The sequence below is a fragment of the Planococcus citri genome, chromosome 3 (genome assembly GCF_950023065.1).
Source record: "Planococcus citri chromosome 3, ihPlaCitr1.1, whole genome shotgun sequence".
Taxonomy (NCBI): domain Eukaryota; kingdom Metazoa; phylum Arthropoda; class Insecta; order Hemiptera; family Pseudococcidae; genus Planococcus; species Planococcus citri.
In genome coordinates, this window is record NC_088679.1 from 33,056,177 (window position 1) to 33,082,924 (window position 26,748).

The 26,748-nt window shown below is 34.1% G+C and overlaps 3 protein-coding genes across 5 annotated transcripts in view; 1 reads left to right on the forward strand and 2 right to left on the reverse strand.

The window, feature by feature from the left end:
* The window catches only part of LOC135841511 (phospholipid-transporting ATPase ABCA3-like), a 101,995-nt gene extending 91,121 nt beyond the window's left edge, over window positions 1-10,874 (forward strand). For all 3 annotated transcript variants that reach the window (XM_065358502.1, XM_065358500.1, XM_065358501.1), the window contains exons 11-29: window positions 1,402-1,612; window positions 1,772-1,926; window positions 2,057-2,284; window positions 4,281-4,666; window positions 4,798-4,937; window positions 5,028-5,224; window positions 5,309-5,461; window positions 5,576-5,800; window positions 5,888-6,164; window positions 7,352-7,477; window positions 7,563-7,733; window positions 7,826-8,017; window positions 8,106-8,214; window positions 8,307-8,505; window positions 8,800-8,987; window positions 9,074-9,244; window positions 9,352-9,530; window positions 9,637-9,785; window positions 9,872-10,874. In XM_065358502.1, the coding sequence (XP_065214574.1) occupies window positions 1,402-1,612; window positions 1,772-1,926; window positions 2,057-2,284; window positions 4,281-4,666; window positions 4,798-4,937; window positions 5,028-5,224; window positions 5,309-5,461; window positions 5,576-5,800; window positions 5,888-6,164; window positions 7,352-7,477; window positions 7,563-7,733; window positions 7,826-8,017; window positions 8,106-8,214; window positions 8,307-8,505; window positions 8,800-8,987; window positions 9,074-9,244; window positions 9,352-9,530; window positions 9,637-9,785; window positions 9,872-9,904 (3,489 nt within the window). In that variant the 3' untranslated portion in view covers window positions 9,905-10,874. The remainder of the gene's footprint in view (window positions 1-1,401; window positions 1,613-1,771; window positions 1,927-2,056; window positions 2,285-4,280; window positions 4,667-4,797; window positions 4,938-5,027; window positions 5,225-5,308; window positions 5,462-5,575; window positions 5,801-5,887; window positions 6,165-7,351; window positions 7,478-7,562; window positions 7,734-7,825; window positions 8,018-8,105; window positions 8,215-8,306; window positions 8,506-8,799; window positions 8,988-9,073; window positions 9,245-9,351; window positions 9,531-9,636; window positions 9,786-9,871) is intronic.
* Window positions 10,875-11,298: 424 nt separating this feature from the next.
* Window positions 11,299-17,981, reverse strand: LOC135841512 (esterase E4-like). The gene is made up of 10 exons (XM_065358504.1): window positions 17,700-17,981; window positions 17,461-17,601; window positions 17,177-17,336; window positions 16,926-17,111; window positions 13,304-13,494; window positions 13,031-13,196; window positions 12,759-12,940; window positions 12,254-12,410; window positions 12,028-12,160; window positions 11,299-11,902 (listed from the first exon to the last, which is right to left on the reverse strand). Exons 1-10 carry the CDS (start codon window positions 17,943-17,945, stop codon window positions 11,503-11,505), a joined length of 1,962 nt encoding a protein of 653 aa, XP_065214576.1. The 5' UTR covers window positions 17,946-17,981; the 3' UTR covers window positions 11,299-11,502.
* Window positions 17,982-21,130: 3,149 nt separating this feature from the next.
* Window positions 21,131-25,634, reverse strand: LOC135839930 (esterase E4-like). The gene is made up of 10 exons (XM_065356201.1): window positions 25,356-25,634; window positions 25,113-25,253; window positions 24,827-24,986; window positions 24,576-24,761; window positions 23,110-23,300; window positions 22,837-23,002; window positions 22,565-22,746; window positions 22,069-22,225; window positions 21,839-21,971; window positions 21,131-21,713 (listed from the first exon to the last, which is right to left on the reverse strand). Exons 1-10 carry the CDS (start codon window positions 25,599-25,601, stop codon window positions 21,314-21,316), a joined length of 1,962 nt encoding a protein of 653 aa, XP_065212273.1. The 5' UTR covers window positions 25,602-25,634; the 3' UTR covers window positions 21,131-21,313.
* Between the last annotated feature and the right edge of the window lie 1,114 nt (window positions 25,635-26,748).

The window sequence follows — 26,748 nt, forward strand, 5'->3', positions numbered from 1 at the left end:
ATCGGTATATTCGCTGTATTTATTTTGCACAATATAAAATACTACGGTGGTAACTAAACAAATTAATCCAGTAAAAATATAAATAATAGCTAGAAAATAATTACTCGTACCGAAAATCGAAGTATTAGCGATGACTAAACTTTTAGTGCCATTAAAAATAGCCGTCGGAAAAGAATAATTGACCTTCAAGACGTATTCTCCTTTGGGTAACCCGTCAGTATACCCGTTAGTATGATTAACCCTTCTATAGATCTTCTTAAAGCTGGACAAAGTAGCCGGCTGCATCCACACGATGAAGTCTTCGTTTTCAAATCCGTTGTTACTCGGATCCTCTAGATCCAACTCCCAAATATTCTTCTGCCAGTTTTTAGGTTTGGCGAATGTCGCAAACGCGTCGGTCAAGTTTCCCGGAGGATTTCGAAATTTATTCATTTTCATTATCGGCCAAGTGATATTCTTTTTGATTAGTGGCACTTTGGTGCCGTTTCTCATCTCGAAATCGAGTTGATCGTTGAACATGGAGTTGGCTATGGCTCCGCACGGAGCTATTGGTGTTCGAACGCCGTCTTTCGTATAGTAAGCGAACGGTTCGCAATCCACCGAAACGTTGGGTTTTAACTGACCAAGGAGTTGTTTGTTATCTTTGGATGAAATGTAGCTGCGATGATTTTGGTAAAATCTTGTCAGCGCGTAGTAGACGAATACCGGACCTGCGATATCTGTATCTATGGTAAAATTTACCTCGCAATAGCAAGTCATCAACGTACTCGAACCTATTATATCGGCGCATGTTTTATTTTGGGTATTATTCTTCGAATAGCAATATGTGTAGTCGACAGATACTTCGTGAACATTGCGAAATATAAATATGATTACTATACCGATTGCGAGCAGGAGCACTCCGCTGACGAGGAATACTGGTATGGTGTTTTTGATCGTCAGATTCGGATGCCAACTTGGTAGAGTTTGATGAAAAAATTTATGAAAAGGGTTTTCGTAATCGCTCATCTTGAGATTATTTATGTGAAACAAAACACCACTGTTTAACGATTTATGAAATTGTTGTTTTGGGTGGTTGTTGATGAATATAGAAAATGATAGATTTGAGTCAAGTTGCTGCAAGAAGCCAGTTATATGTTGTGAAAAAGGACTGTTGGAGAAGTGTGGTTGGGTCAAGTAATCGAAAAATTGTCATTAATTTTGAGATTTTTTTGATACTATTATGGCTTGCTATTTTCAACTTGAGTCCTTGAAGTACCATGAGTCTGAATTTCTCGTGAGAAAAAAGTAGAATAGACTTTCCCATTTCTTACTATTACTTATTACCTATCTATCTAGGCCCATCAAATGAATTAGAAAATAGAGTAAATCTAATCGTCGGTTAATTTTTATTGTTTTCAGGCATCGTATTGGTGCGGTTATAAGAAAACTTCGCAAAATACTCAAGCTCCGAAAGGAATACAAATAAGAGATCTCACTAAGATTTATAAAAATGGTCTGAAGGTTAAAAAGGCTGTGAAAGAATTAACCCTCGACATGTATCCAAATCAGATCACCGTCTTATTAGGACACAACGGAGCTGGGAAATCATCATCCATGTCCATGTTAATAGGTAAATATAACCAACGAATTTCATTACCTTGTCAATTATTATGGACTTATTTGTACCTATGTGATCTTGAAAATATAATAAAATCAGGATTACCTAATTTAGGATATCAACTCTTAAGCTTTAAATTATAATGACCGATTCCAATTAACAATATTTCAGGTTTAACCAGACCAACATCTGGAACAGCCACTATAAATGGTTACGATATTTGGTCAGAAATGGAAAAAATTCGTGAAAGTTTAGGTCTGTGTCCACAATTTGATCTTTTATTCGAAGAATTGACCGTCGAAGAACACTTACTATTCTTTGGAAAGGTACTTATATATTCAGATTACCTTTACCTTCCTATATCGTAGTATAGTAATAATAGATATAACTTATTTAGCTAGGTACCTACTTATTTATGAACTATAATGCTATAATCTTTTCCTTGATCTGTATCAGTTGAAAGGATGTTACGGGGAAGACCTGAAAAAGGAGATAAATAAATACGTTACCAAATTAGAAATGGAGAAGAAATTGTATAGCAGAGCTGGTGGCCTAAGTGGAGGATATAAGAGGAAATTATCTGTGGCTATCGCATTAGTCGGACATTCTGAAGTGGTCTTGTTGGATGAACCTACATCTCGGATGGATCCAACTGCTCGACGTTGTCTGTGGGATTTGCTGCAGGTGTGTTTGCTTTTTTTAATCATTTTTTGATGATTGGTAATTAATCCTGCGTAGTATAATGATACGGCAACCTAAATAACACCAGTGTAGACTTGTTCGTTGACTCTTGAAAAACTTGCTGACAAAAATCTTCTCACAAGGGAACCTCTTGAGGTGTCACACTCCGATTTGAACAAGGCCGCGATTTTTGGAAAGAGCATTTTTCGATTTTCGGCGAATTTTTGAAAATTCAAAATTGACTGTTTTTGGCGATTTGTGCTTTTTTTCAAAGTATGTACTTGATCAATAAAAATGGTCAAAATAAGTCCCAAAACTAATATTAATTACCCAAACCAAAATTTCACCATTTCCAGCCATTCTGGAGCCTCCAGCGCGATTTTTAAATTTCTCCAGAATTTTGAATTTGCTCCAGAAGGCGTGAATATGAAGTTGGGCAGCTAAAAATCGAGTTGTATATTACACTCGACCTGTTTAACGAGTTTATCCACATTTGAACCAATTTTGAGAGTGACACCGCAAGAGTGGTTTTTTGAGGTGTCACTCTCGCTCCAAAACGGCTGGAAATGATAGAATTTGCGCTCCAGCGGTTAGTTCTACAGCGATTCGTGCAAATTTCAAAAATTTCCTCACAAACAGTTATCTTTTGATTTTTTTTGTTTTTTAAATTATTTTTGAAAAAAGCTGGTCAAAAAACCACTCTTGAGGTGTCACTCCCAAAATCGTCTCAAATTTAGATAAACTCGTTAAACAGGTCGAGTATAATACACAAGTCGATTTTTAGCTGCCCAACTGCAAATTCAAAATTCTGGAGAAATTGGAAAATCCCGCTGGAGGCTCCAGAATGGCTGGAAATTGTGAAATTTGGATTTGGGGGGTTAGTTACGGACAAAATACAGCGATTTGCGTGAATTTCAAAAATTTCCACGCAAACGGGAAACTTTTGATTTTTTGGATTTTTTAATCTTGAAAAATGCTGGTCAAAAAGCCACTTTTGAGGTGTCGCTCTCAAAATCGGCTCAAATGTGAATAAACTCGTTAAACAGGTCGAGTGTAATATACAACTCAATTTTTAGCTGCCCAACTTCATATTCACGCCATCTGGAGCAAATTCAAAATTCTGGAGAAATTGAAAAATCGCGCTGGAGGCTCCAGAATGGCTGGAAATGGTGAAATTTGGATTTGGGTAATTAATATTAGTTTTGGGACTCATTTTGACCATTTTTATTGACCAAGTACGTACTTACTTTTTTAAAAAAAGCATAAATCGCCAAAAACAGTCAATTTTGAATTTTCAAAAATTCGCCAAAAATCGAAAAATGAACTTGGGCAGCTGAAAATTTGGTTTTGGAGGTTTTAGACTATGCTATTTTCAAACAAACTCAAGAGGTTCCCTTGTTAGTTGAACATTTTTGCCAAGCTAGATTTTCTATATCCATTTATAAGTATTTCTTCCTTTTTTGAACCCCTTGAGCGTGTGATTTTATAATTTACAGAAGAATTAATTACCTACGAAGTTGAAAATTTCTGTTAGCGTAATTCTTTTCATGTCATATGTATGTCAGATTAGGAAATTGAATGGAAAAAATCTATGTTTTTTTTTTAATCGGACGGAGCTTAGAAAATAATTCCTCTTAATTGAAGGTATTTAAGCTTCTGATTCTGCTCCAAAGAAAAACTAAAAGCTTCAACTTGAAAAAAAAAATATTCAACATTTTTTGTAACAATATGGCATGCTTTTTCCCAAAAAAATTTCTTCGCTTATTTTATTTTATTTTATTTTTTTGAGGGAACAGATGCCATTAAAATGTCATTTTTAGTGTAGGTATTTTTTAAATTCTAGCAATGATGGAGCTTTTTTGAGAAATGTTTTCTATTGCTCCCACTTTTGTCAAATAACATTCCACTTTTTTGTGAAATACCTATCTACCACTCACCTCCTTCACCTCCTTCCTCCATCAATTTTTTGGGTGATTAATCTCTTCGTTTAATTTCACAGGAAGAAAGAAATAACCGCACGATGATGATGACAACTCATCTTATGGATGAAGCGGACTTGCTCGGTGATCGAGTGGCTATCCTCAGTAATGGTCAATTGAAATGCGTAGGCACGCCATTCATGTTGAAGAAACAGTACGGCTACGGTTACACGCTGAGCTTGGTTAAAAAGATACCAGATTTAAATCTGGATAAAGTGACCTCATTCTTGAAAGCTCACAACAACGGTGTTGAATTAGTTGCAAATATGGAAACCGAAGTTAAATTCAAGTTGGACGACTCGGATAAAATGTCCATGTTGTTGAGCGAATTATCAAATAAACATAACGATTTAGGAATTAAAGAATATGGCATTTCGTTGACCACTTTAGAAGATGTTTATATGAGGTAAATAATAAATTAATTATTTAGAGTAGGTTGAAGTTTTTTTATACATGTGATAGGTTCATTTGTAGGCTTAGACCTATTACTTTATCGTCAATTGTTCGCATAATTTTATGTTTTGTTTTTTTTTCTAGGGTTATCAACATGGAAGATGAACTAGATCGCGTGAAAATCGGTAACGTAGATGAAGGCTACGTCAACCCTTGTAATATAAGTGATAAAATACCAGATTCTCGGATCGATTTACCAGAATCATTGAAACCTACCTCGAAAAGTAATTATTATCATTAGTAATTAGCAAGTTATATGTAGTTTTTTTTTTCAAATTGCAATTAATATTTCAATTTTTAATTTTTTTTCAAAGGTACCGTTGATACTCATGTCAAATGGACCAAACAATTCGGAGCGATGGTTCATAAAAAATATATTATATCTAGAAAAGGCTGGCGATTGCATTTGATTCAGCTGTTAACCACGTTCGTCTTTCTATTAATTGCCACCGCTGTTACGGAAGCTTGGAGAGGAAGTACTGACTTGCCACCGTTGAATTTAACATTGAAAGTAAGAAGATTAAGTTATAAAATTAGTTTTTTTTTAATGACTAATCTGTGTGTATACTAATTATGCGTTCGATTGACTCGAAAGAATTACAGAAATCCGGTTATTATCGCTAGTGAAAATACGGGTAATGGACATCAGATTTTCGAATCGATAAAAAACACAGCTCGACGAGAGAATGCTGAAGTGATTCTTAAACAAAATGCATCAGAATCTTTCGACGACTACTTATTAGATATGGTAAGCTGGGTTCAAAAGTGATACCTATACTTGCTAGGGTACTGGCTGTGTAGGGTTCCTATTGTCGAAATTCTCTACGAAATATTTCTAATCCTAAACCTAATTTTATTCTAGTACAAAGATCGATTAGAAGTGATCAACGAACGTTACATATTCGGAGCCGAAATCGATAACAAATTCAATAATAATTTAATCAGACTTCATTTCAACAACCAACCATTTCACTCATTTGCAACGGCCTTATCTACCATCCAAAACGCGATCATAAAAACAGTCAGTGGCGAAAAATATTCGCTCACTTTTGTCAATCAACCTTTACCATACGTGCCGGAAGAAAAAGTAAGTATTTTTTTTACCTTCTTCTAACGAAAGTACAAGTAAGACGTAAGTTGACTAATATTTTAAAATATTCGTTCTGTTACACAGATCAAGAAATTAGAAGGCGGTAGTAATTTCGGATTCCAAATGGGTTTCAATACCGGTTTCGCGCACGCCTTCATCTGCGCTACGTTCATCGTGCTTATTATGAAAGAACAAGAAACCGGAGCTAAGCATTTGCAATTTATTTCCGGTGTCAAGCCGTCTGCGTACTGGAGTGCTTCGGTGTTATGGGATTCGTTCATGTATATGATATCGATGTTCATCATCATAGCGTATTTGTTCTATCATCAAGATGCCGCATTCTCCGACAACGAACAGCTTGGTACTGAACCCGTATGTTCGTTTTATGCATGTATCGTTACAATGTTCCGTACTTTGTGTAATCATTTGCACGAAAATTATCAGCGGAACAGGCTCACTAGGGGATTGAGTAGGCAATTTTATCAACGTGGGGATATTTTGGTCGTTGGTGGTCTCCTCGTAGTGATAGATAGGCAACTTGATTCACGTAAATGTAGAAAAATTGGAGGATTTGGACCAAATTCAGTAGAGATCTTCATTTTGAATTGTGAATTTCAAGAAACATACTGATAAAATTCGAGATATTTTTGGCTATTTTTCTTAATTTTTTAAAATTGGCAATAATGACCAAACAATTGGCATCACTGCATTCCAAAATATTTATTATTTACCCACTTTCAGAAATTATATCTTTTGATGTTTCTGCTTGATAAATTAAATGTAAAATATTTCAAAAGAGAACATTTTCAAAAAACCATTTCCCCCACAAATAAGAAATTTTCAAATTTTTCAACCACACAATGGAATCCTAAAAGTGGTCTTGGATTTCGTTGGCAATGGTCTAGTTCGGCGCAGAATCTCAAATACATACAATGTTTCGGAACCAGACAATTTTTCCCAAAATTAGTGGTGTAAAGATTAAAGCGAAAAAACCACGAATTTTTAAAAAATGTCCCCTTTTTTGAGGACCCATGTTTCCCCCCCCCCCTCAGAAGCATGTCCAGAGCTACAAAAATTTTTGAGTAAATTTCAACTCAGAATGAAGTTCTCGATCCCCTAAATTTGATCAAAATTTTCAAACGTTTTTATTTCGTGATCCATTCCAATGCGACGTTGTCAAGTTTAGGTTTTGTTTGAAAATTTCAAATTTGTCGTAGAATGTGCGCAGTTTGATTTAATTTGAGTGATTTGTTTGCAAAAATTTTATCTGTTTTGATTCTACATTTTGGTATAAAAAAGGTGTCGAATACTGTAAGGAATTTGGGCGACTCCAGTGACTCGTGAAAAAGTACATATAATACGCATATATACATACAACGTTGCCAAGTATAATTTTTGAATGAAAAATTGGAACAAAATATTTAGATACCTAGTTAGTTACTCACTCATATAGTTTATATCATTTTTAAAATATCAGCTGGATACTTGGAACTATTGACTCCTCGTCCAGACCAATATTTTAAAACATATTTTTTTATGTTATTTCAGTTCAAGTTGCTGTATTGTTGGCATCATACGTTTGGGCAATCATTCCTGTGGTGAATTTGGCTTCGTATTTATTTACTAAACCTTCCATTGCTTTTATGAAGACTTCTTTGCTCGGAATTTTAACTGGTATGGCCGTAACTTTGAAGTAAATAATATAAAAATACAACAATATATGTATAGTTAGGCCATAATTTTTTTATTTTTTGTTCAGGATGCAGTATATTTGTGATTGTGTTAATCCTGGAAATCAGGCCTTTGTTTTTGGTGGACGAGGCGAACAGTGTGGAATCTGTGATGACGTGGTTCCCACATTACATTTTATGCCAAGGGTTGAAAAACATTTACCTGAATCATGGTCAAAAAGCAATTTACAGAAATAAAGGTAGATACTTCCCTAATTTATATTATTCTCCATTGATGAAGTAATGCTAATAAAACACGAGTATCTTGTAATTGTTTGATGTATTTTTAAAGGTCTCGATTATCCTGGAAATTTTGCTTGGAAAAAACCTGGAATTGGGAGGAATTTATTCACACTTTTCATCATCGGTTTAGTGTTCAATCTCACGCTTTTGAGTTTAGAAAATATAAAACATAAATTGAAAAAGTTATATAGCATCATATATAAATATTGGACACATAATATGAGAAAGAATCCTGGCACGAGTAAGTACCCTACTGCTTCATTTTGGCTTATTTTATCGAAGTATAATTATTAGCTGGAACATTTTTTGAAAAATTCAATCGATTTCAGATATTGAAACTGAACTCAAACTGTGCACCATGTTCGATGACGCAGATGTAACGTCTGAGAAAATTATCGTCGAAAAATCCTCTAAATTGGATCATATTGTGATAATGAAGTAAGTGTGCCCATTTCGTTCAATTCTAAGTACCTATAAGTACCTACTACTGTATATAGTTTATTGATTTTTAATCTTTTTTTTTTCAATAGAAATGTTACCAAAAAATATGGCAACTTTACCGCCGTGAAATCGTTGAATTTAGCTTTACATACTCACGAATGTTTTGCCCTTCTTGGATCCAATGGAGCTGGTAAAACTACGACGTTTAAAATGTTGACTACTAAAATTGATATGACAAGCGGATCAATTGACATTTGCTCGATGGATATTGTACGAGAAAGATCGAAGGTACCCAAAATGATTAACATTTTAACTTGACTTACCTATTAATATTAGAGAAGTAAAAATTAAAATCGTAAATTGGCATCGAGTTTTTCAGAAGAAAAAAAAAATTAAAAATATGAGTCTCTTGCTATTTATAAATTGTAGAAAAAAGTTCTCGAGTAAAGACCTGTTATTTTTTCCCATTACGAGTAATTTTTCATGAAATTTGCAAATTATGAGGAATTAATTTCAGCTTTCTTCTTTATTTTCTTCAAATTTTCACAAACAATTAAAAATAATATGAATACTTTGATCCAGGTACGAAAAGTAATCGGTTATTGTCCGCAACAAGACGCTTTACTAGAAAAACTAACTTGTCGAGAAACTATGAAAATGTTCTGTACCCTTCGAGGAATACCAAAAGACGAGCACGACTTAGTCATTTCGCAGCTCTCGCAGCGATTAGTTTTTTATAAATTTTTAGACGTTGAAGCTGGTAGAAACAGGTGAGCAGCAAAATATTTTCAATTGCTAAATTTCTCAATTCGTGTATGAAAATTTAATCTCAAAATACGAATTATTCGAATAATAGTGGTGGAAATCAGCGAAAATTAAGCACTGCCATTGCGATGATCGGCGACCCGCCGGTTATATTATTAGACGAGCCTACGTCCGGTATGGATCCAGAAGCTCGAAGGCATTTGTGGAATGTAATAAAAGAAGAACGAGAAAGAGGGAAATGTATCATCATTACTACCCACAGGTAAATGAAACGAAATAATAGGATACTGTAAATGTCTAAGCACATTTAAACATCTCTCTAAAGGCCTAACGACGTAAAAGTTAACACGTTCGTTTTAATTATTACAGTTTAGAAGAATGCGAAGTCTTATGTACCAGATTAGCCATTATGGTTGAAGGTGAAATACGGTGTTTAGGCTCGGTTCAACATCTTAAAAATAAATTCGCTTCCGGTTACAAATTACACGTCAAATTTCCTCCCAATAAACAACAAAATATCAAAGTTTTCATATCTAGTAATTTAACAGGTACGTGCGTGTGATTTCGGTTGCAGATTTATTCGATAGTAGGCATTTACGACTAAATCATTTGTTATTTCTCGTACATTTTCATTTCTTTTTTGTAAATTTGTAGGAAGTTCAGTTCACGAAGAATTCGAAGGTATGATACTGTTCCACATTCCAATAAATATTTCATGTTCGAGTGTTTTCTCGGCCATGGAAACGGCCAAAAAATTAGCTTTAATCGAAGATTACTCTATTCAACAGACCAGTTTAGAACAGGTGAGGTCTCCAGAGATATTCAATTTGTGTTTTTTTTTTCAATCAGATCTTAAATTGACTCTTTTTTTATTATTATTCATTTCCAGGTTTTCACTAAAGTGACGAAGAAAGTTTGTTGACAGTCTAAGTCTGTTTTTTTGTAACAATTTGTGATCGCGTTCAAGTCTACGTGTTTTTTTTTCTAAGCTTAAATGACAATTCGAAAGAGGGATTTTTAATCGAACGAAACCAGAAAACGACTCTACTGGCATTTATTTAATGTAATTTTTATAAGTTTTTTTTTCATTTTTTTCAGTACTTCGTGAATTTATAAGTAAATTGAGATTCATATTTTCAGACGTTTTGTTAATATTATAGTTACCAGATATTTTTATACTGAAACGAACGAATTTTTCGAAGCATTTTAAGTGTATTTGTAAGATTACCTATGTCGATTTATAATGTGTTTTTTTTCTATTTTTTATAATTTTTTTTTTCATTCGAATGTGATTGTGTTTAAAATAATATTAATTACCGACATGTATGAAAATCAACGGCGATGCGTTTCACATTTTGTAAATCGTGTTCCAACTTCATAAATAGTCAATTATTTTTAATATCTTGTAAATATGAAAAGAAAGAACGAAACGCATATGTTTTTTTAGACTGATTTTCTTTCATTTTCAAGTCCTAAGTTTTTAATTTTTTTTTTTTAATTCTTCTTATTTATTTACTTATTTATTTCATTTTTATATTTCGAGTCTTTTTTTGATCGCGCGAATACCGGTAAAGTGTAAAAAAAATGGTAATTACGCGAATTATGTTTTTTTATTCATTTTTTGTACCTATCGAACGAAATCATTTTGATTATTTCTATTATAATGTGACAACACCGAATCGTATGTTTGGTGAGATATTCTGTTACGAATTTCGTTTGCTCAATGTTTCTTTTTTTTTGTCCTCATACCATATTTTTCATGTGTGTTATTTTTTTTATTTTATTTTATTGTGTAATTAGAATTATGCGTTTTAATAATCATGTATTTATTTTTTGTGTCATTTAGTTTGGTAATGAAAAACTAAATAAATTGTTTGTGTGTATTGTTTGTACTTTGCATTGATTTTAATTTTGAACAGATTGTTATTTTTTCGTTGATAAATTGATAATGAATGCCCCTGCAAAAACATACCATGGGCTATCCGAGAAAAAATTTTCAATCCGAATCCGGCTATAAAACAATGAAACAAGTCGTTTTTAAAATACACAATTGTTTGGTCTTTAATACCCCTACCTACTCATTTTAGACAATTTTTTTACATTTTACAAAAAAAAATCTGAAAGCTGCAGCATAGACTTGAAAAAAGATTTTTAATGCAGCTGTTTTATTAGACTATTAAGTATTTTTTTAAAGAAAAAAATAAACCAGCTTATAAAAAATTCATTTCTGATGATAGAATACCTCAAGTTAGGTACATACTTATTAATTTAAAACAAAAAAACAAGAAAACAAACAAACAAACAGAAACATTCAAATCGTGTGCAGGTTTATAATAATTGTTATTTTTCAGCTATGTATTTTTCAAAAAGTATGTAGGTACCTACTTTTTTGAATCGATTGAGGATAGTAAAAATACATTTTTATGCCTTCGAATGAGGTTTCTCGTAAGATTTTTTCCATTCTTTCAAATGTTTCAAATTCTGCTAATCTTGCTGGTGATGTATTTGGTACACCTGTACTTATTGTTGGTGCAACTCATCTTCTTTACTATGATGATTCTGCCACTTCTCTTGGTTATGTAGACGTTGCATTTTTTCTTCTTGGTTTCTATCACATGATACTTGCTGATCGTATTGCTCTTTTTCTTTTTCATCTTGTTTCAGTTCAGGTTTCTTGTTCTCGTTGTTTTTATCTCGTCCATTATTCGTACTCGCCGTTTTTGTACTCTCAAGTTCGCAAAAGTCATCCGGGAATCCGTAATATTTCTGAATTGGCAGCGAGTGCCAAAATTTACGGTTACCGTAGTTGTCATTTTTTTTCAAATACATACGATAAGGATTTTCAAACTGCAAATAATAAGCCTCATCTCCGGTTTTGGGTTGTGGCAACCAGCCTAACTTATCAGCAACTGAAGGTTTACTGAAACAGATGAAAAATTATTCATAATCTTGAGGTAGTGTTTATACAGTAGGTAGGTCTTATGATGAATTTCAATCTGTCTGTAATCAAATTTTGTAAAAATTTTAAAAGTTTACTATACCAACCCATCAACCATGAAGGAATAGTACAATTCTGTCATGAAATCTACCATGGCTTTATCTTTTTTACTTAAACGTATTTTCTTATCAAACGCACTATCGAAAATAACATATAAACTGGCATCGGTGTGAGAAGCGCCTACAAAAAACAAAGGATAAAATTATTATAGATAGGTATATTTCCATTAAATGGATAGATTTCGTTGGATGGTTTCACAACAAAATCACTTACCATAATCTTTATTCGACTGTACAAGTGAAAGAAATATGCTGGTGCTGAACACGCCTCGGTAGCAATCGCGAAAATTATACACTGGCATATTAGAATGTTTGGCAAATTGTAGCCATTGTGTGTATGATCCTTCAGAAATAAGCGCATCAGTTACCATCTAAAAGACATTTTTGAAATATTCAATCAATTCTTTTTTTTAATGAATTTCCAAACGATTTATGCAGTTAAATTTCATGATTTTTGATTATTAATATTTTAATAAAAAGATAGATAGGTATAGGTACGTATCTGATTTTGAATTTTAAAATTCATATTATTCGATCAACGAAATGTCAGACTTGAGTTATGAAAAATGATGGACAATTCATGTTATAAGCAACAATACTTACCTACCATTGACGATTCGTTCAAACAACAAATCAAAACACATATGTACTTAAGTACATACAACCAATAACCTGTTTTGATTTTTAATTCAATTAGCTATATGTACTTAGGTACTTACAGACTTGAAACCACGTTCATTAAGTGACATTAAGCCATCTCCAAAATACTCTTGTTTAATTGCTTCGGAAGTGTTTTTAAAAAGATGAGGTGGCATCGTATGATAAAAATCCAACATGTATTTCAAATTTTTTCTGTAAGTCAAGTCCATAACTTCCATCAAGCCAGGAACAGCCATGAAATCTAAAAAGAAAACCAACTTTGTAAATTCGAGTTATTAAACATCAATAATTTTAAAATAGGTGACGTCATTTTCGATACATGTTTACATACAAGCCAATATATTCCCTTCATACTCCGTTTCTATATGGAGAATTGGCACATTCTGAGCTAAGTCTCCATCAGCAAGAGCTTTTATAGGTGTTTTTGACAACAATGCACCTTTGTGGCATATTTCTATAGTACTTCCGTAGACTTCAAGCGGTAAAATAAATAATTTCTAGAAATACAAAATAAGAGTAGTAGATACAGCTATTCTATTAGAAATGTTCTGAGCAAATCAATAGGTTAAAAAATAGGCTAGGTGTTATATGTATATATACTCACTCGAAACTGCAATTCAAGGTCAAAAAATATGTACGAATTTTTTAGTTTTAAACATTCAACCATTTCTTTGGAATTTTTAGTTGGGCAATTTAACTGATTAGCGACCGTCTTAGCAAGTTCCTTTCCTTCAGCGTGAAAAGCGATGATAGTGAAACTATTGAAACTGGACGCAATTACACGATGAAATAGGCCTGAGAATAAATCATATTAGACGTATAATTTTTTCCTGTTCAGGAACAGCTGTCAGGTGGAATTAAATTAAGGAATAACTATTTATTTTGAAAAATAATAAAATACTTACCTCCTCTCCTCCTTTCCATACAGCCCAGTGGCCAATTGCAATTTTTGGGGTATAAAAATTTGGTACAATGCATAAGGATCCCCCCCTTCCCAATTTGAATATGAGGGTCATTCGCCAAACCCCATAGGAGAGGCACAGGACTCACAAGAGGGTTCGAAGAGGGATTCCCCCCACCCATTTTTTAAAAATTTGGTCACGAGACCATTCATCGGTGTTATTTTCATATTATTCAACCCCGGTGAGTTGAAGATGTCATTGCTTTCAAGATCCAAGGGAGGGGGTGTCTTAAATTTGAGTTTTTTCAACTCAGGATTTTGCATTTTTTTCTCCCTCAAAAATACCCCAAGAAAGCCTAGCGAGGGCACAGGTTGTTTTTGCTATAGAGGTAGTCTCTAGGTAGTAGCTCGGGTCATCAAGAGGAGCCAGTCCCAGCTGTATTCTGCGCGTCCATCGTTGGGCGGGGTGGTAACATGTTGCTGTTTGATGAACTTGGAATTGATAAACATGGCAAAAGCAGAATTCTCCAGTTAGTGGAATGACGGGGAGGAGTGGCAAGCCGAAGGCCACACCATCTACATAAATATGGATTAAGAACAAGAATGCATAAGAGCTGCAGAACACCAACAACTCACTCATTCCAGCCCCAGACAAGCACAAGAGCTTCAGAGTGAGAAGGCAAACACCAGCGCCTCAAAACTGGAAAATTTGGCTAAGGGAGTAAACCCTAACACCATTACATTTCCCTAGAATTATATGGACATCAATTTAGCAATGGCCCTATATCTCTGTCATCAGGCTGATCCTCATCCGCCAAGAGAGCCGGATAGGGTGCAAAGAATATGCGGAGTCAAAACAAGGTGGAACAACATCAACATCGCAACCTGGAATGTAAGGCCTTTGTAATGGCAAGAGGGAGGAAACGATCAGAACTGTTAACAAAAAACTCACCAGCCAATTTTCCCTGTACCTACCTAAGAGCTAAGACCCTGAAAGAAACTATCAGATACAGATATGCTAGAAACTGGCTAATATAGTAGATGGAAGTATATTACGCTGAGCTGAGGGTAAGTAAGGGCACCAATTATGGACCAGTCCGCAATATGGACCACTCTGCAATATTGACCAGCGTCTGTTCTCGTCAGTAATTAGCGCAATCTGTTAGGAAAAAAGTTTTCTGATGTATTTTTCACCAAAAAAAACAAATGAGACAAAAATTACAACTGTAAAGTCAAAACTCGCTGAGAAATTTACAAAAAACTGTTTTGAGAAACTGAAAATCTTTTTCAGTGTGTTTTTCAACTTTTATTAAAATATACCTATGTTACTGTTAATGTGTTCACTCCAGGTAATGTATGAAATAGCTAGATATTTCATACATCAACGAAAATGTACTTGATGCAAGTAAATTGTTCATACTTCATCTAGGTAATGTATGAAGAATCTAGTTACCTATTCTATGAAATAGCGAGGTGTGATCAGTTAAATCATTAAATGAACTGTTAAAAATTGAGGTTTGCTGGGCTAGATAGCAAATTTCTTGTAGAACTTTTCAATGTGGCTAATAACTGCAACAGATCTTTAAATGAGAGTTTTAAAAAAATGAAATTTTTAAATTTTTCCAAGTTTTTGTTCAGCATTGAAAGTGGTGAAACTTTTTTACAAATTGAGATAGAGAGGAGGCGGGGGGGGAGGTTTGCAGTACCAAAAATATCACACTTTTTCAATTCAAGGTAATTGATGAAAAGGATATGTCATAATGAAAATTTTTTTTAGGTTTTTTACAAAAACAAAAAAATGCCAATTCTTGAACACGTTTTTCCAATTATTTTGCTTGGTACAACTCTTCCTATTCATCTGGTGCAGTTATTAGCCATATCAAAAAATTTAACGTTGAATTTGCTATCGAGCCCTGCAAACCTCAACACTCTACCTATCACAGTTGCTCAATGGTGTAATGTTGAAAGTAACGTACAAAATGAAAAAAGGATGTACTCGTAGTTTCTGCTGGAGTGATCAGTTTTTGCTAGAAATGAGGGTATATACAGAAATTTTTAGTGCAAAGTTTTTTTTTATGAGGTGCGCTAATATATAGTCCGTCCAAAATAAGATCGTCAAAATAATCAAACTGCAGTAGACAATTCGGCATACCGAGGGGAAAAGCGATTACCTCGATTCACACTGCGCAACGAAAAAGTGCGTGACAAAATACAGGCATCAAATGAACGAAGTTCTGCGTGGCGATGAGCAAATGTGTGAACGTCTCTTTGATTGTTTTGACGATCTTATTTTGGACGGACTATAGATCACCTATGATATTGAATTTTTTTTACCTACTCATTTTCGTAATTTCTTACAGTCGCTAAAAAGGGGAATGCTTGAAATATGTACTTCTTTTTGTTCATTTCCACAAATAAATATGATATTTTGAAACGTAAAAATGTGTTTATTTTGAAATTCATTAGGTGCTCCATACTAGTCATCCAAAATTTTGATCTGTCATTTTGACACTTGTCATTCAACAATTTAAAAAAATATTCAAAATTGACGTGAACTGCTTAGAATATGTTTTTTTGTTCATTTCTAGGTACAAATAAATATGACGTTTTAAAAAATAAGTATGTTTATTTTAAAATTTTATAGGTGGTCCATATTAGGTGTCCAAAATTTTGACCTGTCATTTTGACACTTGTCACTCTCAACAATAAAAAAAACATAGGTACATACTTGAAGTTGACCTTCACCACTGAAGTTTTAAGCCTTTGTGGAGGTTTCTACCCCCAACAGTTTTCAAGTGGCAATCCTAAAAAAAAAGTGGTCCATGTTTGGTGCCTCTACCCTTATCTCCCTACCCTCATCTCCTGCAAAGGAGTGCAACTACAACAACGACCCCAAAAATGCTGTTTCTTGGACTTACTTATACAACTTATGTTTCTTCAGACAAGATTTTCATGGGGTCAAGTTTGATAGTAGTTTATTATGATCCATTTTGCAGCCTTCTATAAATGTTGGCCAAAACAGATGTTCTAAAGTCAATTTTTGAGTAGGTATAGCTCGAGTTCGCAACAGTATATTTATACAGTCACTTCCTGTACCCCTCTGCCGAAGGGGATGTTATTTGACCAATATTTCACCGATTTTTAATCATTTGATGAGGTTGGGAGAGGGAAGCATGAAATTTTGACGAAAAATCTGCGTAATAGTATATAGGTACGTATCAAATCCATGATTTTATGGGACACCCGTTTCAAATATCAACGAGGCAGGAACTGAGGAGGGGGGATGAAGGGAGTCCGGTTACAGGGCTATACTATTGCATCTTACCTTTGCCAAGTGGAGAAAGCATGAGTAATGATGCACCCTTAGCCCCTTCCGATATTCCTTCTGCAGTTACCAAGTTTGGATCACCACAAAATGATCTAATGTTTTCTTGCACCCATTTCAGCGACATGACCTGGTCTTTAAATGCGTTATTCCCAGGGACGACATCGTCACCAGTTGTAAGATAACCTAAAAATTAATTCGATCAGGTTGGTTTGCATTCGAATGAAAAATGACTTCAGAAGCATGATTACCAAAAATGCCCAGCCTGTAATTAATTGTTACAAATACAGCGTCATGTTTATCTAACAAGTAGTAAGCTTCCTGCGGGGTTCCAGAAAAGAAAAATGCTGAGCTGGAGTGAAAATGAACCAAAACTGGGAGTAGTTTATCACATTTTCCATCTTTTGGAACCTTGATATGCCCAAACACATAACGAAAAAAAAACGATGAAATAGGTAGGTACTTACTATTACCATTTTTTAAAAAAATCATCCACAACGCTAAAAATATGCTTAAGTATAAATTACAGACTTACTTTTGGCGTGTAAACATCCAAATAAAGGCAGTCTTCGTTACCAGTGGAAACAGCTGGGGCTGCAAATTCTAACTGAACGCAGAAATCTGATTTGTTGGTTGCAATTTTGGGCTTATCCCATGGTTCGGGTGGATAAGGAGGCTATGGATAATTTAATTATTTTTATCAAGTAGGCTGTAAACACTTTGAAACCTTATTATATCTATACTTATTGGTGTTATAACGATCGTTATAATTACTTCGAAACGGCGTTCTTTTACAGGAGGTGCAGCGAAAGGTAATCCATAAAATCCCCACACTTTTCTACCAGAATACGTTAAATAAGTTGTTCCTATAATTTCTCCCTGCTTTATTTTTGTTCTCGGTGCTTCTGATTCATTACTAGCAACATCCCCTGCAATGCCTATCAACACGAATAACACATAATAAAGCATTTTATTTTCACGCAGAAATTCTAAAAACTGACTGCAGTTCACATCCTTCATTCAGGTTACCTACTTATTTGGAATGGACTGATTTTTTTTTTTTATTACGTTGATGGCAGTAACTTTAAAAGTTGTTGGTTTTATTGTTATCTACATAAAAACGTTGGGTACCTAATTTAAAGGATGCTTTTTTTTATGACCTAATGCAACAGCACTTATTATAGAATAGGCCATAACTCGGCACTGGGTATATCTTTCTGGTTTGTTGGATAAATTTATGTAATTAAGCTAGGCACCTATGTTTTATTTAGAACTTCCCGCTCAAGTTTTACGTCCTTTATGGGTATTGGATAGGTACCTGTATGAATTTGAGAAGCAGGTTTAAATATTTTATAATTTGAAAATTGAAGCAATAAGAAATGAAGTACCTTTTGTACCTTTTGTACCTTCTAAACTTTAATCTATTTTGATAATTCACGGGATAATTTTTTGAAAAAAATGAAAAAAATGACCTAATTTTGGGCTCAACACTCTTTTAAATTCCACAAATAAGTACCTAAGATTTTCGTTGAGATATTTGAATTTCTTTCGAAATAAACTTGATAGATTGCGTAAGATTTTTTTTAAAATTCTGAAACTCATGACTCAGTCTTGAGCTCAAAATTTTTCAGAAATACTCAAAAAAACACTTCGGTCAAAAAATTTGAAATTCTCGCAAAACTTTAGGTTACAAGGTCACTTTCGAATAATTCTAGAACAATTAATTTTTACTCAAAGGGGGGGGGGGGATTTCGCTTTTTCTCGGTGCTGATTGAAATGCCTTTTTTGAAATACGTAGGTACCTACCTAAACAGATCCCAAAAATGTTATCCGTTAAATTTCTTATTTAGGTAAGTATTTAAGGAGCTTACATAAAACATCTCAATAAATATAAGACTACCTATTTCAAATATTATTGTTACTTCATATTTTTCTATTTAATTGCATAAATTTTGTAACATCTTCTAAATTTTTCGAAGTAACAAAAAATGTGAAAAGGAACCCATAACATTTATCCCTTTAGTTTATAGTAAATAGGCAACTTATACAGATTTTGAATGCATGCCACGAAAAGCTAGTTGTGAATTTCATCCAATAAACGAGTACCGGGACCGGTTTTAAGGGGGGATTAAGGTGAGAATCCTCCCTCGTCCCTCAAGTCCGGTTTTTACTTTGAAACCCTATTTTTTTATGGCAAAAATTAATAATTTTCTAAGCTTATATTCGTGCTCTTATTGTGTCCTTCTTTCATTTGGGCACATATCACTTCATTATTTTTTTTTAGTGGAAGAGGCTTTTTTTCTCCTTTTCAAGCATATTTATGTGTTATGGACTAAGTCCGAAATTGTACAATTCGGAGATGGTACAGCTGATTTTGTACCATCTCCGAAGTGTCCGGACCAAACGTGAATATTCCTTTTTCATCGGGCTTGGTTTGTACCATGATCCGGAGGGTTCGGACAAAGTGGTCGACTTGGTACAGATTGTGTTGTGCAAAGTCCGAAAGATAGTTTTATAATGAATGAATTCGAATTTAACATCCCTTTATTCCATATATTGAACCAAATAAAAGGAAATTTGAAGATGACTCCAAAATACACCACCAGCGAAATTTTTAGGTGCTGAAATTCATTTGTCGATTTTTGGGGAATTTTTAAAGATTGCTATGCTCACTTATCAAGAAAATGATAAAAATATCAAATTAACGTACTAAAATGCTAAAGTTTGGTTTTTACTCTCTATTTTCAACTTCTCGAGTCGTGAAATTTTCATACCTTACTCATTTGAAAACTATGCTCTAAAACTTAGATTCCAAATTCATTTTTTAAATGAATTTTTGAAAGTCAAAATTTTACCAAATTGACGTAAAAGGCTGAAATTTGGTTTGTACTATATTTTCCATTTCCTGTGTCAGTAGCTGATTTCTCCAGTAATTTTTGAAAAAAATTTAAAAATTTTGGATTTGAACTGACACATGGTTTTGAAAATATATGCCTAAATCGATCGAAAAGGTCATAAAAATCGATGGCTAATCCGAGTTTATGCTAAATTTTAATTTTACACTGAATACTTAGTGTACCTACTTACAGCATTTTTTCTAAAACAAGAGAATCTGAAAATTTGCCGAAGGCTCTACAACGATTCAAAACCATCAACAAACAACTTTCAGCACCTGAAAGTTTTGCTGGTGGTCTATTTTGGAGTCACCTTTAAATTTCCTTTTATTTGGTTCAATATATGGAATAAAGGGATGTGAAATTCGAATTCATTCATTACAAAACTATATTTCGGACTTAGCACAACACAATCTGTACCAAGTCGAACACTTTGTCCGGACCCTCCGTGCATAGTACAAACCAAGCCCGATGAAAAAGAAATATTCACGCTTTATGTACATTATAGCTGTATTCGTACACTATAGTTACCTACTCGAAATACTTAATACTACCTTCCAGACAAACTTCAGTCGCTGAAGTCCCTCCTTTTCAAATAAACAAATGACATAGTTATTTGGTTTATGCCCTCTGCACCCCCCTCCCCCCGGGTAAGATGGCCAACAGGGTAAGATGGCCAGGTGGCCATTACACGAATATGGGATGGAAAATCGCGCTGCAAAAAATATATTTTATTCCTCATAAGAAAAGAACTTACCAGGCATAAAAACAATTTTCAGTACTTCATTTGTGTCTGTTTGAGAAGTGTTTATAACATTTAAAGGCTGATTTTTTAGCAAAAGAAGAATTTCAGATTTTCATTTTGCAAAAAAAAAGGTAAGTATTTATTTTCTGTGTCATTTAGTTTGGTAATGAAAAACTAGATGAATTGTTTGTACCTACTTTGCAGTTTGCATTGATTTTAATTTTGAACAGATTGTTATTTTTTCGAAAAACATACCATAATAGGGTATCTGAGAAAAAATTTTCAATCGAATCCGGCTACAAGACGATAAAACAAGTCATTTCTAAAATACACAACTGTTTGGTCTTTAATACCCCTACCTACTCATTTTAGACAATTTTTTTACATTTTACAAAAAAAAAATCTGAAAGCTGCAGCATAGACTTGAAAAAAGATTTTTTCAATGCAGCTGTTTTATTAGACTAAGTATTATTTTTTAAAAGAAAAAAATAACCCAGCTTATAAAAAATTCATTTCTGATGATAGATTACCTTAAGTTACTTATTAATTTAAAACAAAAAAACAAGTTGTTATTTTTCAGCTATGTATTTTTCAAAAAGTATGTAGGTACCTACTTTTTTGAATCAGTTGAGGATAGTAAAAATACATTTTTATGCCTTCGAATGAGGTTTCTCGTAAGATTTTTTCCATTCTTTCAAATATTTCAAGTTCTACTAATCTTGCTGGTGATGTATTTGGTACACCTGTACTTATTGTCGATGCAACTCATCTTCTTTACCATGATGATTCTGCCACTTCTCTTGATTATGTAAACGTTGCATTTTTTCTTCTTGGTTTCTATCACATGCTACTTGCTGATCGTATTGCTCTTTTTCTTTCTCATCTTGTTTCAATTCAGGTTTCTTGTTCTCGTTGTTTTTATCTCGTCCATTATTCGTACTCGCCGTTTTTGTACTCTCAAGCTCGCAAAAGTCATCCGGGAATCCGTAATATTTCTGAATTGGCAGCGAGTGCCAAAATTTACGGTTACCGTAGTTGTCATTTTTTTTCAAATACATACGATAAGGATTTTCAAACTGCAAATAATAAGCTTCATCTCCGGTTTTGGGTTGTGGCAACCAGCCTACCTTATCAGCAACTGAAGGTTTACTGAAACAGATGGAAAATTATTCATAATCTTGAGGTGGTGTTTATACAGTAGGTAGGTCTTATGATGAATTTCAATCAGTCTGTAATCAAATTTTGTAAAAATTTTAAAAGTTTACTATACCAACCCATCAACCATGAAAGAATAGTACAATTCTGTCATGAAATCTACCATGGCTTTATCTTTTTTCTTTAAACGTATTTTCCTATCAAACGTACTATCGAAAAGAGCATATAAACTGGCATCGGTGTGAGAAGCGCCTTCAAAAAACAAAGGATAAAATTATAGGTAGGTAATAGGTATATTTCCAATAAATGGATAGATTTCGTTAGATGGTTTCACAACAAAATCACTTACCATAATTTTTATTCGACATTACAAGTGAAAGGAATATGCTAGTGCTGAACACGCCTCGGTAGCAATCGCGAAAATTATACACTGGCATATTAGAATGTTTCGCAAATTGTAGCCATTGTGTGTATGATCCTTCAGAAAAAAGCGCATCAGTTACCATCTAACAGACATTTTTGAAATATTCAATCAATTCTTTTTTTAAATGAATTTCTAAACGATTTATACAGTTAAATTTCATAATTTGATTATTAATATTTTAATAAATAGATAGATAGATAGGTACGTATCTGATTTTGAATTTTGAAATTCATATTATTCGATCAACGAAATGTCAGACTTAAGTTATGAAAAATGATAGACAATTAATGTTATAAGCAACAATACTTACCTACCATTGACGATTCGTTCAAACAACAAATCAAAACACATAATATGTACTTACAACCAATAACCTGTTTTGATTTTTAATTCAATTAGCTATATGTACTTAGGTACTTACAGACTTGAAACCACGTTCATTAAGTGACATTAAGCCATCTCCAAAATACTCTTGTTTAATTGCTTCGGAAGTGTTTTTAAAAAGATGAGCTGGCATCGTATGATAAAAATCCAACATGTATTTCAAATTTTTTCTGTAAGTCAAGTCCATAACTTCCATCAAGCCAGGAATAGCCATGAAAACTAAAAAGAAAACCAACTTTGTAAATTCGAGTTATTAAACATCAATAATTTAAAAATAGATGACGTCATTTTCGATAGATGTTTACATACAAGCCAATATATTCCCTTCATACTCCGTTTCTATATGGAGAATTGGCACATTCTGAGCTAAGTCTCCATCAGCAAGAGCTTTTATAGGTGTTTTTGACAACAATGCACCTTTGTGGCATATTTCTATAGTACTTCCGTAGACTTCAAGCGGTAAAATAAATAATTTCTAGAAATACAAAATAAGAGTAGTAGATACAGCTATTCTATTAGAAATGTTCTGAGCAAATCAATAGGTTAAAAAATAGGCTAGGTGTTATATGTATATATACTCACTCGAAACTGCAATTCAAGGTCAAAAAATATGTACGAATTTTTTAGTTTTAAACATTCAACCATTTCTTTGGAATTTTTAGTTGGGCAATTTAACTGATTGGCGACCGTCTTAGCAAGTTCCTTTCCTTCAGCGTGAAAAGCGACGATAGTGAAACTATTGAAACTGGCCGCAATTACACGATGAAATAGGCCTGAGAATAAATCATATTAGACGTATAATTTTTTCCTGTTCAGGAACTGCTGTCAGGTGGAATTAAATTAAGGAATAACTACTTATTTTAAAAAATAATAAAATACGTACCTCCTCTCCTCCTTTCCATACAGCCCAGTGGCCAATTGCAATTTTTGGGGTATAAAAATTTGGTACAATGCATAAGGATCCCCCCCAATTTGAACACCGGGGGTCATTCGCCAAACCCCATAGGAGAGGCACAGGACTCACAGGAGGGCTCGAAGAGGGATTCGCCCCCCCCCCCATTTTTTAAAAATTTGGTCACCAGACTATTCATCGGTTCGTAAAAACGTTAAAAATACAATTTTGACTTTTTTTGGAAATGGTTTTTGGGAATTAGGGCTCATGGGTGGCGCCAAATTACATTTTTGTTAGAACCAAAACGTAGAAAATTTTTCAAGAAACAACTTTTATTTCGTGATTTTTCTTGTTGGAACGGTATTCAAGGTCGTAGGAAAGTTTTTAATGTGTGGGATCGGATGCTCGTGAAAGGGGGAGGGGTAGCGATTGGAATACGAGCTAGATTCACTTGTTTCAATGTGAAAAGTAATAATCAATCATAAAATCGCGCTCGACATCCAAATCGGCTGTATTTTTATTCAAAATAGCACAAAAACGCCGATGAAATCGCAACTTTTGAGTGTTACCCGTTTTCGGAAAAATTAGGTATTGGTACTTTAAAATTAAAAAAACAGCGTTTTCCCCCCAAAATGGCCCTACTTTGGGGAGCCACAGTTCCACCGCAGGGGCACGTGGGAGGCTGAAAATTTTTCTGGGGTCATTTCAACTCAAAATCTCCATCATACTTCAATTTCAGCGAAATCGAAGACTTTGTGGCGCCCAAATCGGGCACCACAAGGTCTTTTTATATAAAACGATGCAGAATCGAGTGAAATGCACTCTAAGGTGAAAAAAAATTTTTTGAGGCGGGCACCACGAGTACCAAGTTTATGTATCGGGCACCTCTATGACTAACTATGATGAAAAATCCAAACTGCACCAAAACACCTTTATCATATGTACATATAGTATGTGATCCTCTATGTACGCGGGCACCACAATTACCATAAAAGACCCGCGGGCACCACAAGGTACTAGGTACGTGTATTCATAGATATATCTACATATCAAATCCATGATTTTTTGGGACACCAGTTTCGAATATCGACGAGGCAGGAACTGATGAGGGGGGATGAAGGGAGTCTGGTTACAGGGCTATACTATTGCATCTTACCTTTGCCAAGTGGAGAAAGCATGAGTAAAGATGCACCCTTAGCCCCCTCCGATATTCCTTCTGCAGTTACCAAGTTTGGATCGCCACAAAATGATCTAATGTTTTCTTGCACCCATTTCAGCGACATGACCTGGTCTTTAAATGCGTTATTCCCAGGGACGACATCGTCACCAGTTGTAAGATAACCTAAAAATTAATTCGATCAGGTTGGTTTGCATTCGAATGAAAAACGACTTCAGAAGCATGATTACCAAAAATGCCCAGCCTGTAATTAATTGTTACAAATACAGCGTCATGTTTATCTAACAAGTAGTAAGCTTCCTGCGGGGTTCCAGAAAAGAAAAATGCTGAGCTGGAGTGAAAATGAACCAAAACTGGGAGTAGTTTATCACATTTTCCATCTTTTGGAACCTTGATATGCCCAAACACATAACGAAAAAAACCGATGAAATAGGTAGGTACTTACTATTACTATTTTTTAAAAAAATCATCCACAACGCTAAAAATAGGGTATGCAAGTATAAATCACAGACTTACTTTTGGCGTGTAAACATCCAAATAAAGGCAGTCTTCGTTACCAGTGGAAAGAGCTGGGACTGCGAATTCTAACTGAACGCAGAAATCTGATTTGTTGGTTGCAATTTTGGGCTTATCCCATGGTTCGGGTGGATAAGGAGGCTATGGATAATTTAATTATTTTTATCAAGTAGGCTGTAAACACTTTGAAACCTTATTATATCTATACTTATTGGTGTTACATATAACGATCGTTATAATTACTTCGAAACGGCGTTCTTTTACAGGAGGTGCAGCGAAAGGTAATCCATAAAATCCCCACACTTTTCTACCAGAATACGTTAAATAAGTTGTTCCTATAATTTCTCCCTGCTTTATTTTTGTTCTCGGTGCTTCCGATTCATTACTAGCAACATCTCCTGTAATGCCTATCAACACGAATAACACATAATAAAGCATTTTATTTTCACGCAGAAATTCTAAAAACTGACTGCAGTTCACATCCTTCATTCAGGTTACCTACTTATTTAGAATGGATTGTTTTTTTTTTATTACGTTGATGGCGGTAACTTTAAAAGTTGATGGTTTTATTGTTATCTAAAAACGTTGAGTAATAAAGGATGCATTTTTTTATGACCGAATGCAACTGCACTTATTATAAAATAGGCCATAACTCGGTACTGGGTATATCTTTCTAGTTTGTTGGATAAATTTATGTACCTACTTAGGCTAGGTACCTAGTTTTGTTTAGAACTTCCCGCTCAAGTTTGATGTCCTTTTTGGATATTGGGTAGGTACCAGTATGAATTTGAGAAGTAGGTTCAAATATTTCATGATTTGAAAATTGAAGCAATAAGAAAAATGAAGTAAAAAACCTTTATTTGTACCTTCTAAACTTTAATCCATTTTGATCAGTCACGAGATAACTTTTCAATAACTATGAAAATCATGACCTAATTTTGGGATTAACACTTTTTAAATTCCCCAAATAAGTACCTAGCATTTTCGTTGAGATATTTGAATTTCTTCCGAAATGAACTTGATAGATTGCGTGAGACTTTTTTAAAAATTCTAAAACTCATGACTCAGTCTTGAGCTCAAAATTTTTCAGAGATACCTACTCAAAAAAAACACTTTGGTCAAAAAATTTTAACTTCTCGCGAAATTTCAGGTTTTAAGGTCACTTTTGAGTAATTCTACAATAATTAATTTTTACTCAAAGAGGGGGGGGGATTATGTTAAAATTTCATTGTGCCCTACCAGGCTACCATGCGAGGCGTTTTTCGCAGACTTTAGTTAATACATACGACATACGTATGAATTGTATTGCACCCCTAAGTATGTGTTTATGACGCCAGTGTGTGGTATAGCCATTTTTATTGTATTTGAATCTAAAGCACACTATGGCTCCTTTGTGCAACTGGATAGTTGAAATAAACACACATTTGACACATTCGGAATCGGAGTGAGAGTGGTGTTCCTTGCCAACCTGTAAAAAAAACTTCGCATCAAAAAATTTTTGGAAATTGGAAGTTTCAAGCTTCACTTTTGTATTGTATACCGCAGAAAAAATTCAAAATACACCTTTTCTAAAATTATAGACCCCTGTGTGGAAAAAACTGAATTTTTTATGCCGCAAAAATTCCGGCCTTTAATT